This window comes from Hemibagrus wyckioides, linkage group LG18 (genome assembly GCF_019097595.1).
Source record: "Hemibagrus wyckioides isolate EC202008001 linkage group LG18, SWU_Hwy_1.0, whole genome shotgun sequence".
NCBI lineage: Eukaryota > Metazoa > Chordata > Actinopteri > Siluriformes > Bagridae > Hemibagrus > Hemibagrus wyckioides.
The window spans coordinates 19,010,703-19,028,211 of record NC_080727.1 but is presented as its reverse complement, the minus strand read 5'-3'; the positions used below and the strand labels follow the sequence as shown (position 1 = coordinate 19,028,211).

Here is a 17,509-nt window from a genome sequence, read left to right as displayed (position 1 = left end):
GAAGGAAATTGAGATTTAAAGAACTGACGGGGCAAACGAGTGCGATTCAGATTCAATGGGGTCGGATTTTATTTGTTATACCTGACACTGGTGCTGGTGTTTCTTGGATGGTCTTCCCACGATGTAGATCTGCGAGGCGTCCAGGCCCAGTGCGCTGTACACGGACATGTCTTTCATAGAGCCGTACGCTGCACCGATTTTAATGTGACACTACAACACGCAAAGAGTGCAGATTAATTAACGTTAATGATCTGTCTGAGATTATCATGGATGGCTTGGTTAATTCCCTGCTGGAACACCCCCTGGGTTTGTTTATCCCCTGTACCATGTGTCTTTGTTTCTTTTGTGTTCTCACATGTTTGCCCCACCCACTTCTGAGCCCAAGCCATAGCCCGTTCCCGCCTCTTCACGCCTGTCCCTCTTGTTTCACTAATTCCCTTCCCTATATTTACCTGCTGTCTTGTGCTTGTGTTTTGCTGAGTCCTAGTCTTTTCTTACCAGGTTTTGCCTCCTGGTGTCTACGGTTTGTGTTCTGTGGTCTGTAGTTTTATTGTTTTATTAATAAATCCCCCGTTTCTCATTTTATCCCTGCATTTGGGTCTGGATTCTGTACCTATGAAGACACCTACTCCTGACAGAGATGATATACTGCGGGGATTCACGCGGCTAATCTTCTAATCAGCTTCACTGTGAGGTCGTGTATGCAGAAGACGTCTGGTTGAGTTTTACTCATAGCGTGGTACGATGCCCTGTGACTTTGCCTGAGCAGCATGTCAAAAAGATTCAAAACGCTGGTTGGATTGATGTGTTGAGGAGGAAGAACGTGTTCACCTTCACCACGGCTGGGAGTTGTTGTGTAACAGGGAAGATCTGGCTGGTGGATGATGGAATTAAGGAGAAAAATGAGCAGGAAAAATCATGATAACGTCTGTAATTACCGTTAATTTTAATGGCATTTTAATGGCAAGCGTTTTCCTTTTCGGTGAGATGACCAAACAAGTGGATCTTCATTTACGGTTTGTTCTGATTGGACAGATAAGGTCAAATGTGGATGGTTCAGTTACCCGTTTTCAAAATGACAAAACAAAAGGTAGTCACCACCAAATTCTACTTGTTTTAAGTTCTTATGTTCTACCTCCTTAATGAGGCTCCTGAGGAAGATGGTTTTCTGGCGCAGGGGGTCGTGGACGAGCCCCTCAGAGAAAAACACCATGCCCTGGGGGAAGTTGTGCTGCGAGAGCCACGACACCACCCTCTGCTTCTGCATGTCGGGTCGACCTGTGATGTAGATGATGAGGTACCCGAGGTCCTGCCAGTGCCTGCAAACACAACACCGGAAACATACAGCTCATTCTGGATTACAGCTGAACACCTTCCAGTGCAGCACTATGGCTTTTTCCCCAATGGTCACAAACACAATGTTCTTCCATATATACAAATTTTATATGTGATATGAGCTCGATATAAGCCTTACATCATGGATGATATCTCCTTGATGACAGCAAAAACCTGGACTGCAGTTGGCTTGGATAAATTCTGCACATTTGTTTCCCATGAGCATCATGTTACAGATAATTTCTGAAATTATAAAAAAAAGCTGCAGCCTTCCCGTTAGGTTTTTTCCCCACTTTAGTGTTATGTATTAAGTGTGTCCAGTTTGGGTGTCTCTTGTCCAGTTTGGGTGACTCTTGTCCAGTTTGGGTGTTCTTAGCTGACAGGAGAGGAACCTGATGAGATGCTTTCTGACATGCTTTTCTGCTCATCACGGGTGTAAAGAGTAATTATTTGAGCTTAAAGTAGTCTGGTCATTCACTTTGATCAACAACTTCCAGAGAAGAGCTTCTGAAGACTCTATCTCGGAAAATATTTGATACTGGTTTGTCAGGTCACAGATTAAGAATACCATCAGTCTGAAAACTCTGTTGGGAGGAAATACAGGAAAAAGAGCACAGAAGTCCTTCAGGAAGAGGTAGGTCTTTAGGCATCACCTGTTCAGAGGAAGTTTGTTCCAACACCCAGGTGCCAGACCAGAGAAGAGTACAGATGTGTAGCTTCCATGAAGACCCCTGGGAGATGTTGGGATCAGTCGAACAGTGCTGGAGGATCTGAGGGGGGCATGGTGCAGTGTGGGGAGTGATAAAAGCTTTGAGGTAAGATGGTGCTGGTCTGTTTTTGGCTTTGTAGGCAAGCATCATCTGTTACCAGAAACCAATGAAGGAAGCACAGCAGTGGGGTGATGTGGGAGAACTTCACAACTGAACATTTTTGGACATTTTTTTGCACCACTCTAAAGCCTTGTATGTGTGAAAACCCCAGGAGATTTCTGAAATAGTCCAACAATCAAGCCACAAAGTAACTGAGATCCCATTCTGATCCTGGATGTGAACATGAACTCACTCTCTTGACCTGCATGATGCACCACACTTCACTGCTTCTACATGCTCGGCTGATTGGATGTTGATTGTACGATTGAACATTTGAAAAGGTTATTTCTGTTCCTCACATTGGTCCATTACACTGGCCATCAGTGTAGCGTTTGAGTAAAAACCCAAAAACACACTCACCGAACCACATCTACAGCTCCGGGACGGACTTTAGGGTCACTCCCCATGAGCGAGACGCTGGCAGCAAAGGAGCCGTCGATGCTGAACACCACACACTCCATCCCTCTCGGCAGCACGGTGAGGAACGCCTCCGCACTCGTCTGGTCTCCTCTTGAAAAACATCGTCAATGTCAACATCAATGTCAAATCAATGAGTTTTTAAACCAGTTCATTTATATTTTCATCACGATCACTCACTTCACCACCATTTTGATGGGGTAGACGCCGACCGAGAGTCTCTTGTTTGAAGGGATGGTGTATGTGATGCGACCGCTGCTGGTGGTTACCTCGGTGTCGAACAGCACCCAGCGGCCCGATCCGGGCTGCGTCACCAAAAACACATCCACCTGACGAAAGAGACGCAGCGATTCTCTAAAGCCTTAACTGGTAAATTCAGAAAATTACAGTCTTGGCACGATAGATGTCTTTATGTTGTGTTGAAGCATCACGATAGTTTAGTTACACTTCTTTACATAGCTTTATGATTATATTTACAGTTACTTTACATTGATTGATTTAGCAGATGCTTTATATTTTAACTTAGTGCTAGTGGAGCAGAGTGCAGAGAAAACCTGCAAAAGATGGAAGTGCATTTATTTATTTGTTTGTTTGTTTGTTTGTTTATTTATTTATTTATTTATTATTATTTATTTTAAAAATATTTATTTATCTATCTATCTGTCTATTTATTTATTTATTTATTTATTATTATTTATTTTAAAAATATTTATTTATTTATATATCTATCTGTCTGTTTGTTTATTTATTTATTATTATTTATTTTAAAATATTTATTTATTTATTTATTTATATATCTATCTATCTGTCTGTTTGTTTATTTATTATTATTTATTTTAAAAATATTTATTTATTTATTTATCTATCTATCTGTCTGTTTATTTATTTATTTACTTGTCTGTCTGCCTGCATGATTATTTATTTATGTATCTATCTATCTATCTATCTATCTATCTATCTATCTATCTATCTATCTATCTATCTATCTATCTATCTATTTCTTTGTCTGTCTGATTATTTATTAATTTATTTATTTATTACATTAGGGGTTGGTTCCATAAGCACTATCAGAAGATGGTTCTTTTGCCATTTCTTGCAGGTAGTGACCCATCCTGCTATTTGGACAGAGGATTGGAGGATTCCTCCTCGCACTAGCAGGCATCGCTCGTTAACTGATCGCAGGTTGCGGGAGAGTAATGGTGTAATTATGCCTACATTGTCGTCTAAATACACATAAAATGGCCTATAAAACGTATTCACTAATGATGCCTGAACAACAACCAGCCTAGGAATCATCAAGTCCCTGGAAATAATGCACACTCCTACGTCTCAGGCAGTGCAAAAAAAAAACAAACATAAAAACCAATAAAATATATTTAATATTTCCAAATATATAATATTTCTATTGATTACATTGTTAAAAAAATATTTTTCAAGCTTGAAATTATTATTAAGCTTAAGTTACATTAATGTCATATATTATATATATTTTTGTGTATTTCAAATAATTTATTTCTTGAAAAAAGCATTACTCATACATCTCCTGTCCTTCAAAATGTAAATTTCTTTTCTATTTAAAATTCCAGGAAATATGTCTACATGGTCTTATATTTGTTCTATTATAAACTAATCTCATAATAGGGGAGTATTAAATATCCTTTTCTTTATTCTATATATCATCACTTGCAGTGTGTCCTCTATTTATTTATTCGTTCGTTCATTTACTTATTTGTTTATAAATACATTTTGGCTTCATTCGTTTATTTGTAAATGCTGGCTTGATGAAAACCTTCTCTCCTGCGAGGGTGACCATGTCCAGAGGTCCGTACATGAACCTCCCCACCAGCGTCTGAGGCCCGTCTTCTGTCGCGATCACATCATGTACTCTGTGGTTAGCCGTCACATTCTGCAGACACCCACACACACACACACACATCTCAAGCAATCTAACAGCTTTGGACTCTTTATACTGATCCTTCCACTCCACTCCATCTTGGTTGAAAATGAAAAATGCCGTTCCGAAGAGGTTTTGCTGAGAGATTTTTATTGAGGAATTTTATTGAGCCATTCTGAACCTGTCTAGAGAGCGTCTGTTTATAGTCTGCCAGTATAAAGCATTCTCCTTGTTCTTGTGTGCGTGGCCGCAGACTTTGAACATGTTTCTTGTTGTGTGATTATATTTTCTAAGAACTGTGTGTGATATTATATTAATCGGACGAAGCAGTGAGAATTGAGAAAGCTTTCATACTGCACTTTAGTCTGAAACGGATGAGTGTAAGCTGTTTCAGACTACAAAAATCACTCATGTGAAAGCTGTCATGTGGACCAGGAAGTGTAGCAGGGTACCGAACCTGAGACTTCCTGCAGGAGGTGCTGTGAGTTGCACTGAAACTGTGACCTAATTCCTGTGCACTTGAAGTAAATTGACTCACACGCGTGTGTTTCATCCGACAATTAGTTTCCGTAACACACGTGTAGTACGAGCGGCAGGGGAATGTCACGGGACACAGAAGAGAAGATATGAGATGCCTTACTGCACATTATAGCACCAAAATTATTAAACAAAAGGGCGGAGTCATGGCTATACATACGTACCACCCTGACCCTGCCCTGATCCCACCCTGACCCTGCCCTGTACGCTTGAACCTTCTTCCTGTTCTAATTTATGTAATCAGCTAATTCACAGCTGTGGATGTGTTGTGTGTTAGAGCAAGGAACAGCAGAACAGTGGGTTCTCCGGTGATCTATAGCGAGGGTTAGGTTCTAGACTCGGGGTTCTCACCCGTAGTTTGACGTGAGTTCTTCTGCGCAGCCACTTTTCCCGAGGGCTGGACGGGGAGATGGGCACCGAGTCGCAGCAGTCTGCTTCACCTGCCTTCAGACAGTCGCAGCGCAGTACCTGCACACACACACACTTTTAAAGATCCCATTAGCGCAAACGCAAAAAGTTTTCCTTAAGCCTAACCATAACACGCACAGAATGCACCTTTTTTATTATCTTGACACTCACATTTCCCATCCATCCAGTACTCAGACACTTGTAGAATTAAATGAAGCCATCGTACCTGGCTTTAAAGCAGGTCTGATACCTTAGTAAGCTTTGTTTTGCTTTCATTTGTACATTTGATGCACTGCTTCTATCTGAGAAACCCTAGTTTGATACCCAAATCCATTCTGTTCTGTTGTTGTCTCGAAATAATCTCTCTCTCCTTCTGCTTCTTCTTTATCACCTTCAGCATCTCCCCGAGGTTCTTGTGCTTCGACCCGTCAACCTTAATCTGAGCAATTCTCCCAAACGCTGTGAGAAAAACGATCTCCGCTCGGCTACTACCTCCGAAGCGGCTAACTGAAAGAGCGTCTGTTTTTAGAAAGAATCCTGAATGTGACTGAATGGCCAAACTCTTTCATTTTCCTCTCTTCTTTTCTCATCCTCGTTGTTTCATTAAGGTTTGTATTTGAGACTTTATCGCACAGACCAGGGTTGTGAATCTCAGCCTTGTCATAATGATATGGAAATGAATGCAGCTGTGGAGAAGGACTACGGATGACGTTGGGATATTTACTGTACCGACACAGGCGTGTGTGTGTGTGTGAGAGAGAGAGAAAGAGAGACAGAGCTGTATGACGCATGCAGCATGACTGCCTTTGACATCACAATATTTAAATGGTCTGCTATAAAAACATGGCATGTTTGTATTCTGATGCTCGGCTGCCTTTCAGTTCCTGACCTTGGCAATGTCAAGAAGGGAAAAGAGAAAATAAATAAATAGACCCTGTGGCTTCTTGTCCGTCCGAGCAAACCGAGACGATAAAAAGGGAAGGGGGGGAAGATCAGCCTCGTCTTCAGACCTTCTTCACAAGAATGGTCTTATTCTTCAGGCACTATAACACCAGCCTGGATTACTGCAACACAATCAATATTGTATTTCAAAAAAAAAAACCAAACTCATATTTCTGGCTCTTCTTACGGCTTCTGCGTTGTTTTCTGGTATAACACCCGCATGTTGCTGATTTTGCCAGATGAATCCCATTTTCCTTCCCATTAGCACCCAGTTTTCCTGGTCAGATATGAAAGGATCTGTATTGCCCAGGTGTGACATTTAAATACTCTCTCAGAGTTGTGGACTTTTTAATGGCAATTTTCTCCAATATTCTGCTCCCATTACCGCCTCACTCACGGGACCCCTTTTTAGCACAAAAAACTCCACAAAATGCCAAAATGGCATTTTAAAATACCCATTTTGTACAACCCAGTTTTATGAAAGCAGTCTACTGATGTCAGCCTAAATAGATAAACATTTCAATTTCCATCCAATCCATGACGAATGGATGCATCACCTTTTCTTCTGGAGTAGAAAAACTCTCCACTGAAATATTGAAATTACTGTAAATCTAGAAATCGGTGACATATTAACGGAAAAAAAATGTTGGTTCTGTAATGATAAGGACTGATCACCTGTCCTATGATGAAACACTGCTATCCTGATTGGGAGTGGTCTAGTCCAGGATAACTCCGCCCCCATCCTCAGTGCAACAACAGTGGGTTAATGTCTGAAAGATGGTATTTACGAGCCACTGAAAAGTCGTAATTACGAGTTTGGAAACTCCAGATTTTGGTTTGGGATGAGTTTCCGAGTTGGGGGTGTGTCAGTCAGAAAACATGGTGGAACCAATGGATGGTCCTCGTCTCAGGAGCTGACTTCAGTTATCAATTTCTAGAAGTTACGAAGGATTTTTCCTCTCGCTCTTGCCAAACCAGCCTGAGTGGACCTGACATCGTCATGGCGACTTCCCGACTAGCAAAAAGAGATACTGCATCACCATACAGACCCAAATATTAGCTTTAGAGTCCATCAAAATGTGTCCATCGAATTGGTGCTAATGTTCATTAAATCTTCTCTTGTAACTTGTGTGTACGTGACATCAACAGACACTACAGCACACTTCCTGAAACAATGTGTTTACTTTTTTAAAACCATGTAATAGACATATATCATTTGAAACCAATAATTCTAAAACAAATCAGCTGTGATTGTGTGACCAATAAGCAGCGGACGCAGTAAGTTCGTTTTCAAAGAAAGAACGTTCTCATGAGCCCATGGGGTGCCAATACTTTTGCTCAAATTAAAAAATAAGGAAGATTCATAGATTTTCGATCCTGTGGCTGAATCTCAAAAGTTCTATCCTTTGTAAGCAGGGCACTAGATAAATAGGATCTTTATAGGAAGCCAGCAAAGTGAACAGAGCGACATTCGGGATTCTGCATTTTCTTGGGTCAAGGGTAATAGATTTCACTAAAGCACCGAAAAGGTGATGTAACTGTGTTGTTGTTTTTTTTTTTTTTTAATAAACGATACTGAGCGAACACGTTGCACGATGTAATTGCCGTGTTGCATCATCCAGTACATCCTCCCAAAAGAGAGATGTTAAAAGAGTGGAGATTAGCTTGGAGACCAGATGTTAGCAGTCTGCATTATGTCTAGCCAGAAAGTTACTCATGGAAGAAGGTCGACCTAATTTAGGATGAGTACTCGGGTACCGTACAAAAAGGTGCGATCGTGGGTAATCTGCCGAGCCGTGACGTGACGTGACGTGTGATTTTCGGTGAAATTGCTGACTGACAAAAGTGAGATAAAGAGCCTCATTATGTCACTGCTGCCTGTGTGACAGTCCTGAAGAAACGGGAAACGTAGCATTTAGTAGTATTTATCATGATTATGCTTGAAATAAACACTCATTTCTAGACCCATGCTGTGAGAACAAAGCCTGACCAGAAGTTTGTGGACACCCAAACATCACACTCTATCACATGTTCTAGGCATTCTAGATTTAATCCCCATTTCTTCATATAATAAGTGCCGCTCTACTCTTCTCTTTTCCACTAGGTGTTAGATTTAAGGCTGTGGGGATTTGTGTTCAGTCTGCTACGAGAGCATTAGTGAGATCAGACAGGTCTGGGGGTTCAGTCGGTGTTCCAGTTCATCCCAGTTGAATGGGGTTGAGTCAGGGCTCTGTGCAGGACACTCGAGGTACCATCCTGTCTTCATGGATCTGGGTTTGCTTTGTGCACTGTCCTGCTGGAACAGGTTCGAGCTGCAGTGAAGGGAAATTGTAATACCACAGCCTACTTTATAATTTTGAGGCAAGGTTTTGCCGAAGAACCACATGTGGGTGTGATGGTCAGGGATCCACAAACGTTCGAGAATGTAGCGTGTTGAACTACTAAGCAAACAGAACTTTCTCCAATAAACATTGGTGTGACCTGTCTGAGGATGAAGGCCACAGCGTCTGTAGACTCCCAGTACGAAGCGTGGAACAGATGAGGCAGCGCTACAGTGGGGAACGCTGTGAGAACATCGGGGCAGTAGAGCACGTAATCCAGACGCTTCGGACCCCACCACCTGCTACACACTGGAAAAAAAGTCACTATGAATACACTATGACATTAAATAGTAATATCTTTTTTCAACTAACCAACCAAACCTAATGGTGTGATTACTTCAGTATAATAGCACTAATATTTCTGGCCTTGAAATCCTTGAATTCCTTCAGTCTGGAGTCTGGAGATATTCATGTTTTAATTCAGACAGTTTGTGACAAACCTTCAGATATTTACGCTAGTCATATCAAGTTTGATTAAAAGCTCTAGAGGTGGGTCTTGCTCTACAGTAGCAGCTCGCTTGACAGTAAACATGCTTCATGCTACACACTTTTTTCCACTCATCGAACAGGTCACACATTTATTCAGTTTATTTAGACGTGGAGGTTATTAAAAACTGGGATCCATATAGTGAATTATCTTGTTAAATCGAGAGTTCTCACAGTTAGCTGGATCCATTGTTGCTAAGATACATCAAACATGGAGGTCCGTGTTTTTCTGAACGCACGAATGGTGAAGTCTGGTGTCTTGCTGGTGTACAAACTGAGTGTAAGCAGTGAAGGTGATGAACACTCACGTTGTGAGACGGTCTGGTCCGTCTGACCGTCCTTCACCTCGCTGTTAGAAGATCCATCACTCGCTGTCTTACAGCATGGAGACTGGACAACATCGGCACTTCCTTCCAACGTCTGTTTAACCACGGTGTCAGCTAGGGAAAGATAGAGAGGGGAGAAAAGAAAGAATAAACTGTGGAAAGAAAATTCCTGGCAGGCCGCATTGTTTAGTGTAACGGCTGAAAGAGAAGATCCGCGTTAGGTGGCCTCTGGCGCTAACCAGAGCACCGTGATGAACGCTTGAAATGTTAATTCGAAGGGATTTAAATTGGAAATGTTTCTGCCTCTAAGCTTGGCATGATGCCTGGGCTGTAAAAAGATGTGAGGGTGAAAGAGAAAGGGTCTCGCTTCGCTCGTCTAGCGTGCAGGAACATTCACGCTTTAACCTCTGTGTGAAGCTGCTCCTGACCTCAGCCTGGCCACTGTAGTCAACCGAATATGGAAACATTTTCCTGGCTGAAAGAAACAGAGAGAGAGAGAGACAGCAAGAGAGCATGAAAAAGGGATAGGAGGGGAGAGAAAGCAATAGAATGAGATACACAGACAAATGGTAAGGGGGAGAGAGAGAGATAGAGGAAGAATAAAGTGTGAGGAAGGGGGCGGAGAAGGGAGAAAGAGAGAGAGAGAGAGAGAGAGAGAGAGAGAGAGAGAAAGTGAGGGTGATGGAGAGTTAAAGAGACTGAAAGTGATTGAGTGAGTGAGTGAGTGAGTGAGTGAGTGAAAGAGTGAAAGAGAAAGGAGCAGGAAAAGAGAGAAAGAAAGAAATAGTGAAAGAAAGATAGAGAGTGAGTGTGAGAGAAAGTGGGGAGGAAGAGAGAGAGATAAATAGTGAAAGAGAGTGAGTGAGGAGGTGAGTGAGTGAGTGAGTAAGTGAGTGAGTGAGTGAGAGAGTCAGTGAGTCAGTGAGTGAGAGAGAGAAAATGAGAAAGGGGCGATGAAGAGAGAGAGAGCAAGAGAGAGAGAGAGACAGTGAGAGAGAGGGAAGGGATGGATGGAGGAGGAGAGAGAAAGAGGGTCGGATGGATGGGTAGAGTGAGAGAGCGAGAGAGAGAGAGAGAGAGAGAGAGAGAGATGGATGGATGGATGGAAGAAGAAGATGAGTGAGTGAGTGAGTGAGTGAGTGAGTGAGTGAAAATGATAAAGGGGCGATGAAGAGAGAGCAAGTGAGAGAGAGAGACATCGACAGAGAGGGAAGGGATGGATGGATTATGGAGGAGGAGAGAGAGAAAGAGGGCTGGATGGATGGGTAGAGTGAGAGCAAGAGAGAGAGATGGATGGATGGATGGATGGATGGATGGACGGGTGGATGGAAGATGAGTGAGTGAGTGAGTGAGTGAGTGAAAGAGAAAAGGGGGAGAGAGAGAGAGAGAGAGAGAGGTGGATGGAAGGATCAATAGAAGAAGAGAGAAAGAGTGGGGGGGTGGAAGGAGGGAGGAGGAGAGAGAGAGATGGATGAATAGAAGAGAGAGAGAGAGAGAGATGGATGGAGGGAGAGAGAGAGAGAGAGAGAGGGAGTGACTCACAGCAGTAAGCTCTGTGCTGTAATTTCCACATTCTAAGATAATTAACTTGCCTTTCAGTCTCATCAAAACATCTCCTAAACTTATTTTTTCTTGTTGCTTGATGCAGGAAAACGAGGCTGAATAAATGTGCCGTTTATGGAATATTTTTATTTCCACATTTACAAAATGATGCAGTGATTTTCTAATTAAGTAAAAAACGAGTGATTATTACACGTCATTTCCAGGAGGCATTAGAGTCTGAAACGAGGCTGACGAGTGCCTGCAGTGCCGTTATCACACAGAACAGGAAGTCATCAGGGACCAGGGCTATTCATGGAAGTGCTGAATATCTAAAACCTCTATAATAAAATAATGATGATTTCTTTTTTTTTCTGTTTTTCCACAATCCCAGACTGCAGGGTGAGGCCTGACGCACGTTTCCTCTGAGACCGTGCAGTTTACAGATTTATGTGAGCTCACAGATGCCTGTGATTGGCCAGCATCACTGTGATTGACAGGAGAGACAGACTAATGCCGGGTTCACACTGCACGATTTTTCAAAGTGTTGGATCACTGCTGTGTTCACACTGCACGACTATCCGGGCTAGCGTTCAGTCGCTGCTGTGTTCACACTGCACGACTATCCGGGCTAGCGTTCAGTCGCTGCTGTGTTCACACTGCACGACTATCCGGGCTAGCGTTCAGTCGCTGCTGTGTTCACACTGCACGACTATCCGGGCTAGCGTTCAGTCGCTGCTGTGTTCACACTGCACGACTATCCGGGCTAGCGTTCAGTCGCTGCTGTGTTCACACTGCACGACTATCCGGGCTAGCGTTCAGTCGCTGCTGTGTTCACACTGCACGACTATCCGCCTAGCTGTTCAGTCGCTGCTGTGTTCACACTGCACGACTATCCGGCCTAGCTGTTCAGTCGCTGCTGTGTTCACACTGCACGACTATCCGGGCTAGCGTTCAGTCCCTGCTGTGTTCACACTGCCCGACTATCCGGCCTAGCGTTCAGTCGCTGCTGTGTTCACACTGCACGACTATCCGGGCTAGCGTTCAGTCGCTGCTGTGTTCACACTGCACGACTATCCGGGCTAGCGTTCAGTCGCTGCTGTGTTCACACTGCACGACTATCCGGGCTAGCGTTCAGTCGCTGCTGTGTTCACACTGCACGACTATCCGGCCTAGCGTTCAGTCGCTGCTGTGTTCACACTGCACGACTATCCGGCCTAGCGTTCAGTCGCTGCTGTGTTCACACTGCACGACTATCCGGGCTAGCGTTCAGTCGCTGCTGTGTTCACACTGCACGACTATCCGGGCTAGCGTTCAGTCGCTGCTGTGTTCACACTGCACGACTATCCGGGCTAGCGTTCAATCGCTGCTGTGTTCACACTGCACGATTATCTGGGCTAGCGTTCAATCGCTGCTGTGTTCACACTGCACGACTATCTGGGCTAGCGTTCAGTCGCTGCTGTGTTCACACTGCACGACTATCTGGGCTAGCGTTCAGTCGCTGCTGTGTTCACACTGCACGACTATCTGGGCTAGCGTTCAGTCGCTGCTGTGTTCACACTGCATGATACATCGGGGACAGGAGCTTTCACAGACACAGACAGAAAGAGAGACAGAGACAGACAGATAAAAAGAGAAAAAGAGAGAGCGAGAGAGAGAGAGAGAGAGAGACAGACAGACACAGAGACAGAGACAGAGACAGACAGATAAAAAGAGAGACAGAGACAGACAGACAGACAGACAGAGAGAGAGACAAAGAAATTGAGACAGAGAGAGTGAAAGAGAGGGATAGACAGAGAGAGAGAGAGAAAGACAAAGAGAGAGAGAGACAGACAAACAGAGAGAGAGAGAGAGGCAGACAGAGAGAGAGACAGACAGACAGGTAGAAGGAGAGAGAGACAGACAGATAGAAAGAGAGAGAGAGACAGACAGGTAGAAGGAGAGACAGACAGACAGAGAGAAACAGACAGACAAAGGATTGTGCATTCTGTATAATTGACCAAATGAATAAATTTGCAGTGTGGTGCTGCTGCTGCAGCTGGTCAAGCAAATGTTATATTAAACTATAATACTGTGCTCCAACCGAAGCCATGCTCGCTGATATTGTGGTCTATAACTCCTCCCCGAACTGCCCGTTGCCCTGTATCTCACTGTCTTATTGGCTGTATCGGTCATCACCGAGGTGTTTTTCAGTCAGAACTCAGTCAGATCGTGTCTTTGGTCATTCCCACTGTGCGATTGTGACTCGCGTACACGAGCCTTCGCTTTGCCTCCGATTTTGGATATTTGTCAGCGACTGAAAATGAGAGCTAAAATCGTGCAGTGTGAATTCGGCATAAGCCCCTCCCACATTGAGAGCTTTGCTCTATTAGACTCTGGCCCCAAAAATGACATCATCAGGATTGAAACTCACAGCCTGTGGACGCTTCTCGTTTTTCTTTTATTTTAAAAAGTATAGCTATTTTTATTTTTTTATTTCTTAGATACAACATATTTAACTCAGTTACTGAGTAACACAATTTTAGACTGCAGTACAACGTCACATGAAGACAAACGGATTATAGAGAAAAATGATCTGCCAACAGAATGAGACGAGATTATTGTGAGTAAAAATAACTAGAACCAGGTTTAATAAACGTATTTGGTGGAATAAAAAATGGATCATATGAAATACTGCATAAGACACACAACTGCTGAGATTTTGTGTAACTGCTGTGTGTTTTTTACCGATGAGAGCGGAGCGGCCGTCACCCAGGGGGTAGCGCTGGTACCGTGGCACAGTGAAGGGGGGCAGCTGTGTGAGAGGAGGGTACAGCAGGGGCTCCAGACGTGAGGCAGATGGGTCAGACGGGTAGAACAGATTGAAGATTTGCGAGCAGGCTGGACGCAACTGGGCAACTGAAAAGAGCGAGAGAGAGAGAGAGAGAGAGAGAGAGAGAGAGAGAGAGAGAGATGTACTTTTATCCTACACAGGCATATTATAATTTGCCACTGTTTTTAAATTTAATTTCATTATGCATTTATTAATTTATTTAATAATTTATTAGCATTACTTTAATTCTCCTTTCCTTTTTATCTTGATGCTTTGCCAATACTGTATGCTAACATTCATGCCAATAAAGCAGTACTTTGAAATTGAAATTGAGAGAGAGAGAGAGAGAGAGAGAGAGAGAGAGAGAGAATGAAAGAAAGAAAGAAAGAAAGAAAGAAAGAAAGAAAGAAAGAGAAAGAAAGAAAGAAACAAAGAAAGAAAGAAACAAAGAAACAAAGTGAACAAAAAGAGAAAGAAACAGATTGAGTAGAGAGAAAGCGAATGAGACATTGAGAGAAAGTTGAAAGGGAGAAAAAGATTAATTGATAGAGAATGAGAGACTGAGAGGGAAAATGAGAGATGGAGAGAGCGAGAGAGACAGAATGAGAGGTAGAGAGAGAGAGACAGAATGAGAGGTAGAGAGAGAGAGAGAGAGAGAGAGACAGAATCAGATGTATAGAGAGAGAGAGAGAGAGAGAGAGAGACAGACAGACAGACAGACAGAATGAGAGAGAGAAACTGAGAGAACAAAAGGGAGCAAGAGAAGGAAATAGAACAAGAGGGAGAGAAAGAGCAAGAAAGAAAGAAACAGAATGAATAAAGAGAGAGAATAAAAAAGAGAGAAAGAAACAGAATGAGTAGAGAGAGAGAGAGAGAGAGAGAGAGAGACAGAAAGACAGAGAGACAGAATAAGAGGGAGAGAAAGAGCAAAAGCAACAGACAGAAAGAGCAACAGAATTAGTAGAGAGACTGAGAGGTAAAGAAAAAGAATGAGAGAAAGTCAGAAAGAAGCAGAGAGAGAGAGAGCAAGAGACAGAGAGAGAGAGAGAGAGAGAGAGAGAGAGAGAGAGACCAGCAGGGGGGAGTGGAGTGCTTCTTAAAAGTCAGCCTGTCAGGTATCAGGTCCGTGAGATCTAATCTAACAATGACTCTGTAGACACAAACAGACTTGTTCTTTTCTTGTTGCTCTGAGATCAGTGCCTCGGTGTTGGTGGTGTTATTTACTCTGCACGGCCGGCAGCACGGTTCTCCTCATGGCCAGCACTAGTCCTAGCGGGCAGCCCAGCAGAAAGCAGTCTGAAACCTCAAAGTCAAAGCAGCCTGGGTTCTGATCCTGCACAGGGTTCATCTGTTCATCCTGAGACAGACTAAAGGAGAGAAAGAAAGAACAGGATTAAAAAACAGACTTAATCTCAATCAGTTTGTTTCTGGGGATGAGCTTCACTTGTTTATTCTGCATTGTCTTCCCAAAACACAAAAATCAGCAATGAAACAACGTCGCCTTTGAGAAATACGACGCCTTCAAGTCGTCTGTTTACAGGTTTCAGCTAATCCATGCATATTTATTTACCTCCTGCTCTTAGTCACAGACCCTGACTCTGCATGGAAATATGTTTTTTCCCCACACGGAGACGTCTACTTTCTTTGGCAATGTGGCAGAATTAATTAGTTAACTTGACGGTGCTGCTGGAACAACGTCTTTAAATCAGTGTGTCAGCTGACCTTTATGAGACGGCTAAGGCTGATAAAAGTCAAAATCAAGTCTGGATCTAAAAATGAGATTAATTACAGTGCTGCTGAATAAAATTTGTGGTTCTTTTCCTGCTAAAAAACAATCAAATCATAAAACTGTGGTCATTTTGCTAACTGCTACCCTCAACGTTCCACTGGGACAGCTATCAAATGATGGAAGTGCGTCAAGACTAGCATACTAGCATGTGTTTCTTCAGAGGCAGGTATCTTTTCAAAATTGACGCTCATGCTACATCCAGCACATTCTGCCCTCTTCCGCATACTTGAGCTAAGAGCTCATTCCTGCCTTTTATAAGGTTTATATTAACGCACTTGATGCTTGACTCCTTACTGATACAATCACAGAAACATAAGGAAACATTTCCAGAAAACCAGGCGGACAACTGAATAAAATAAACACTCCTTCCTTCTTCTTCTTTCGGCTTTTCCCTTCAGGGGTCGCCACAGCGAATCATCTCTCTCCACCTATCCCTATCTTCTGCATCCTCAACACTAGCTTCATATCCTCATTTATTCCATCCATATACCTCCTCTCTGGCCTTCCTCTTTGCCTCCTGCCTGGCAGCTCCATGTCCAACATTCTCCTACCAATATACTCACTCTCCCTCCTCTGAACATGACCAAACCATCTTAATCTGGCCTCCCTAACTTCGTCCAACATGAGCTGTCCCTCTGATGTACTCGTTCCTAAGCCTGTCCAACCTCCCAAAGAGAACCTCAACATCTTCAGCTCTGCTACCTCCAGCTCTGACTCCTGTCTCTTCCTCAGTGACACTGTCTCTAAACCATACAGCATGGCCAGTCTCACCACTGTCTTGTACACCTTCCCCTTGATTCTCGCCGACATTTTTCTGTCACACAGAACTCCCGACACCTTTGTCCACCCATTCCAACCTCCCTGCACTCGCTTCTTTACCTCTTTCCCACACTCTCCATTACTCTGGGCTGTTGACCCCAAGTACTTAAACTGTACCTTCTTCACCTCTTCACCCTGTAATCTTACTGTTCCACCTCCCTCCCTTCCATTCACATTAAATAAACAATCCTTTAAACATTATAATGAATGAAATGACTTTATATACTCTTATATTTATATCATAAATGCTCTCTACATAGAGTATAAAACATTTTAGACCCTAAATAGTGCACTGTATACTCAACAGGACAGTGTTTAAAATTTAGCAACTGGAAACAAAGTGAGTGAATTAATATCTAAGTAAAAGGTTTATTGTTTTTGAAAAATTTCCGGTGTTGCTAAGTGAGGTGTGTGAAGCCTTGTCTGATCTCGATCTAAACTCATCGCGCTTCCAAGTTTTCGTTAATAGGACATTGAATAGTCGATGGAATGTGTTGAGTGACAAAGTACACTGTTGAACCCCACTGTAACCGTGCTAGCAAAGAAAATACAGCAATTACCAACCCAATTAGCATCCAGTGAGAGAACTCCAAAAAAACCACAGACTCTCTTGAGCTAAAATGACAGTGTAGATAACACTTCAGTGAAATGAACCAAAAGGACCAAGTCCAACCTGCTGAAGAAGACCTCTCTCTGACTTCCAGCGATGTCGGTATCACACGAGTCGCTCTGTTTGCGGATGAGTGGACGGTAGAGGGCTGGTGCTGAGTCGCACGGTGCCGAAACATCGATGTTGCTCTTGCTCAGGCGCTTGCTGCTCCTCAGACTGGGACTCAGACTGCTCATCGCTACTGGCTTCTCCTAGAAAGATTGAGAATCTTTATGGGTCTAGTCTATGGCCAATGTGTTCTTATGTTCAACTGAGATATACAGGTTTGGCTGTAGGATATCGTAG

The 17,509-nt window shown here is 43.1% G+C and overlaps 1 protein-coding gene across 3 annotated transcripts in view; it reads right to left on the bottom strand.

Annotated features, from left to right (window-relative positions):
- Positions 1-17,509, bottom strand: part of plrdgb (PITP-less RdgB-like protein) — a 76,659-nt gene that overhangs the window by 5,397 nt on the left and 53,753 nt on the right. For 2 of the 3 annotated variants that reach the window (XM_058414791.1, XM_058414792.1), the window contains 11 exons: positions 17,228-17,415; positions 15,171-15,313; positions 13,862-14,032; positions 9,578-9,709; positions 8,884-9,032; positions 5,404-5,520; positions 4,411-4,527; positions 2,802-2,950; positions 2,565-2,714; positions 1,136-1,319; positions 82-210 (listed from right to left, as the gene is read on the bottom strand). In XM_058414791.1, the coding sequence (XP_058270774.1) occupies positions 82-210; positions 1,136-1,319; positions 2,565-2,714; positions 2,802-2,950; positions 4,411-4,527; positions 5,404-5,520; positions 8,884-9,032; positions 9,578-9,709; positions 13,862-14,032; positions 15,171-15,313; positions 17,228-17,415 (1,629 nt within the window). Of the gene's footprint in view, positions 1-81; positions 1,024-1,135; positions 1,320-2,564; positions 2,715-2,801; positions 2,951-4,410; positions 4,528-5,403; positions 5,521-8,883; positions 9,033-9,577; positions 9,710-13,861; positions 14,033-15,170; positions 15,314-17,227; positions 17,416-17,509 lie in introns of all 3 variants that reach the window. The other variant, XR_009207186.1, reaches the window with a different exon arrangement.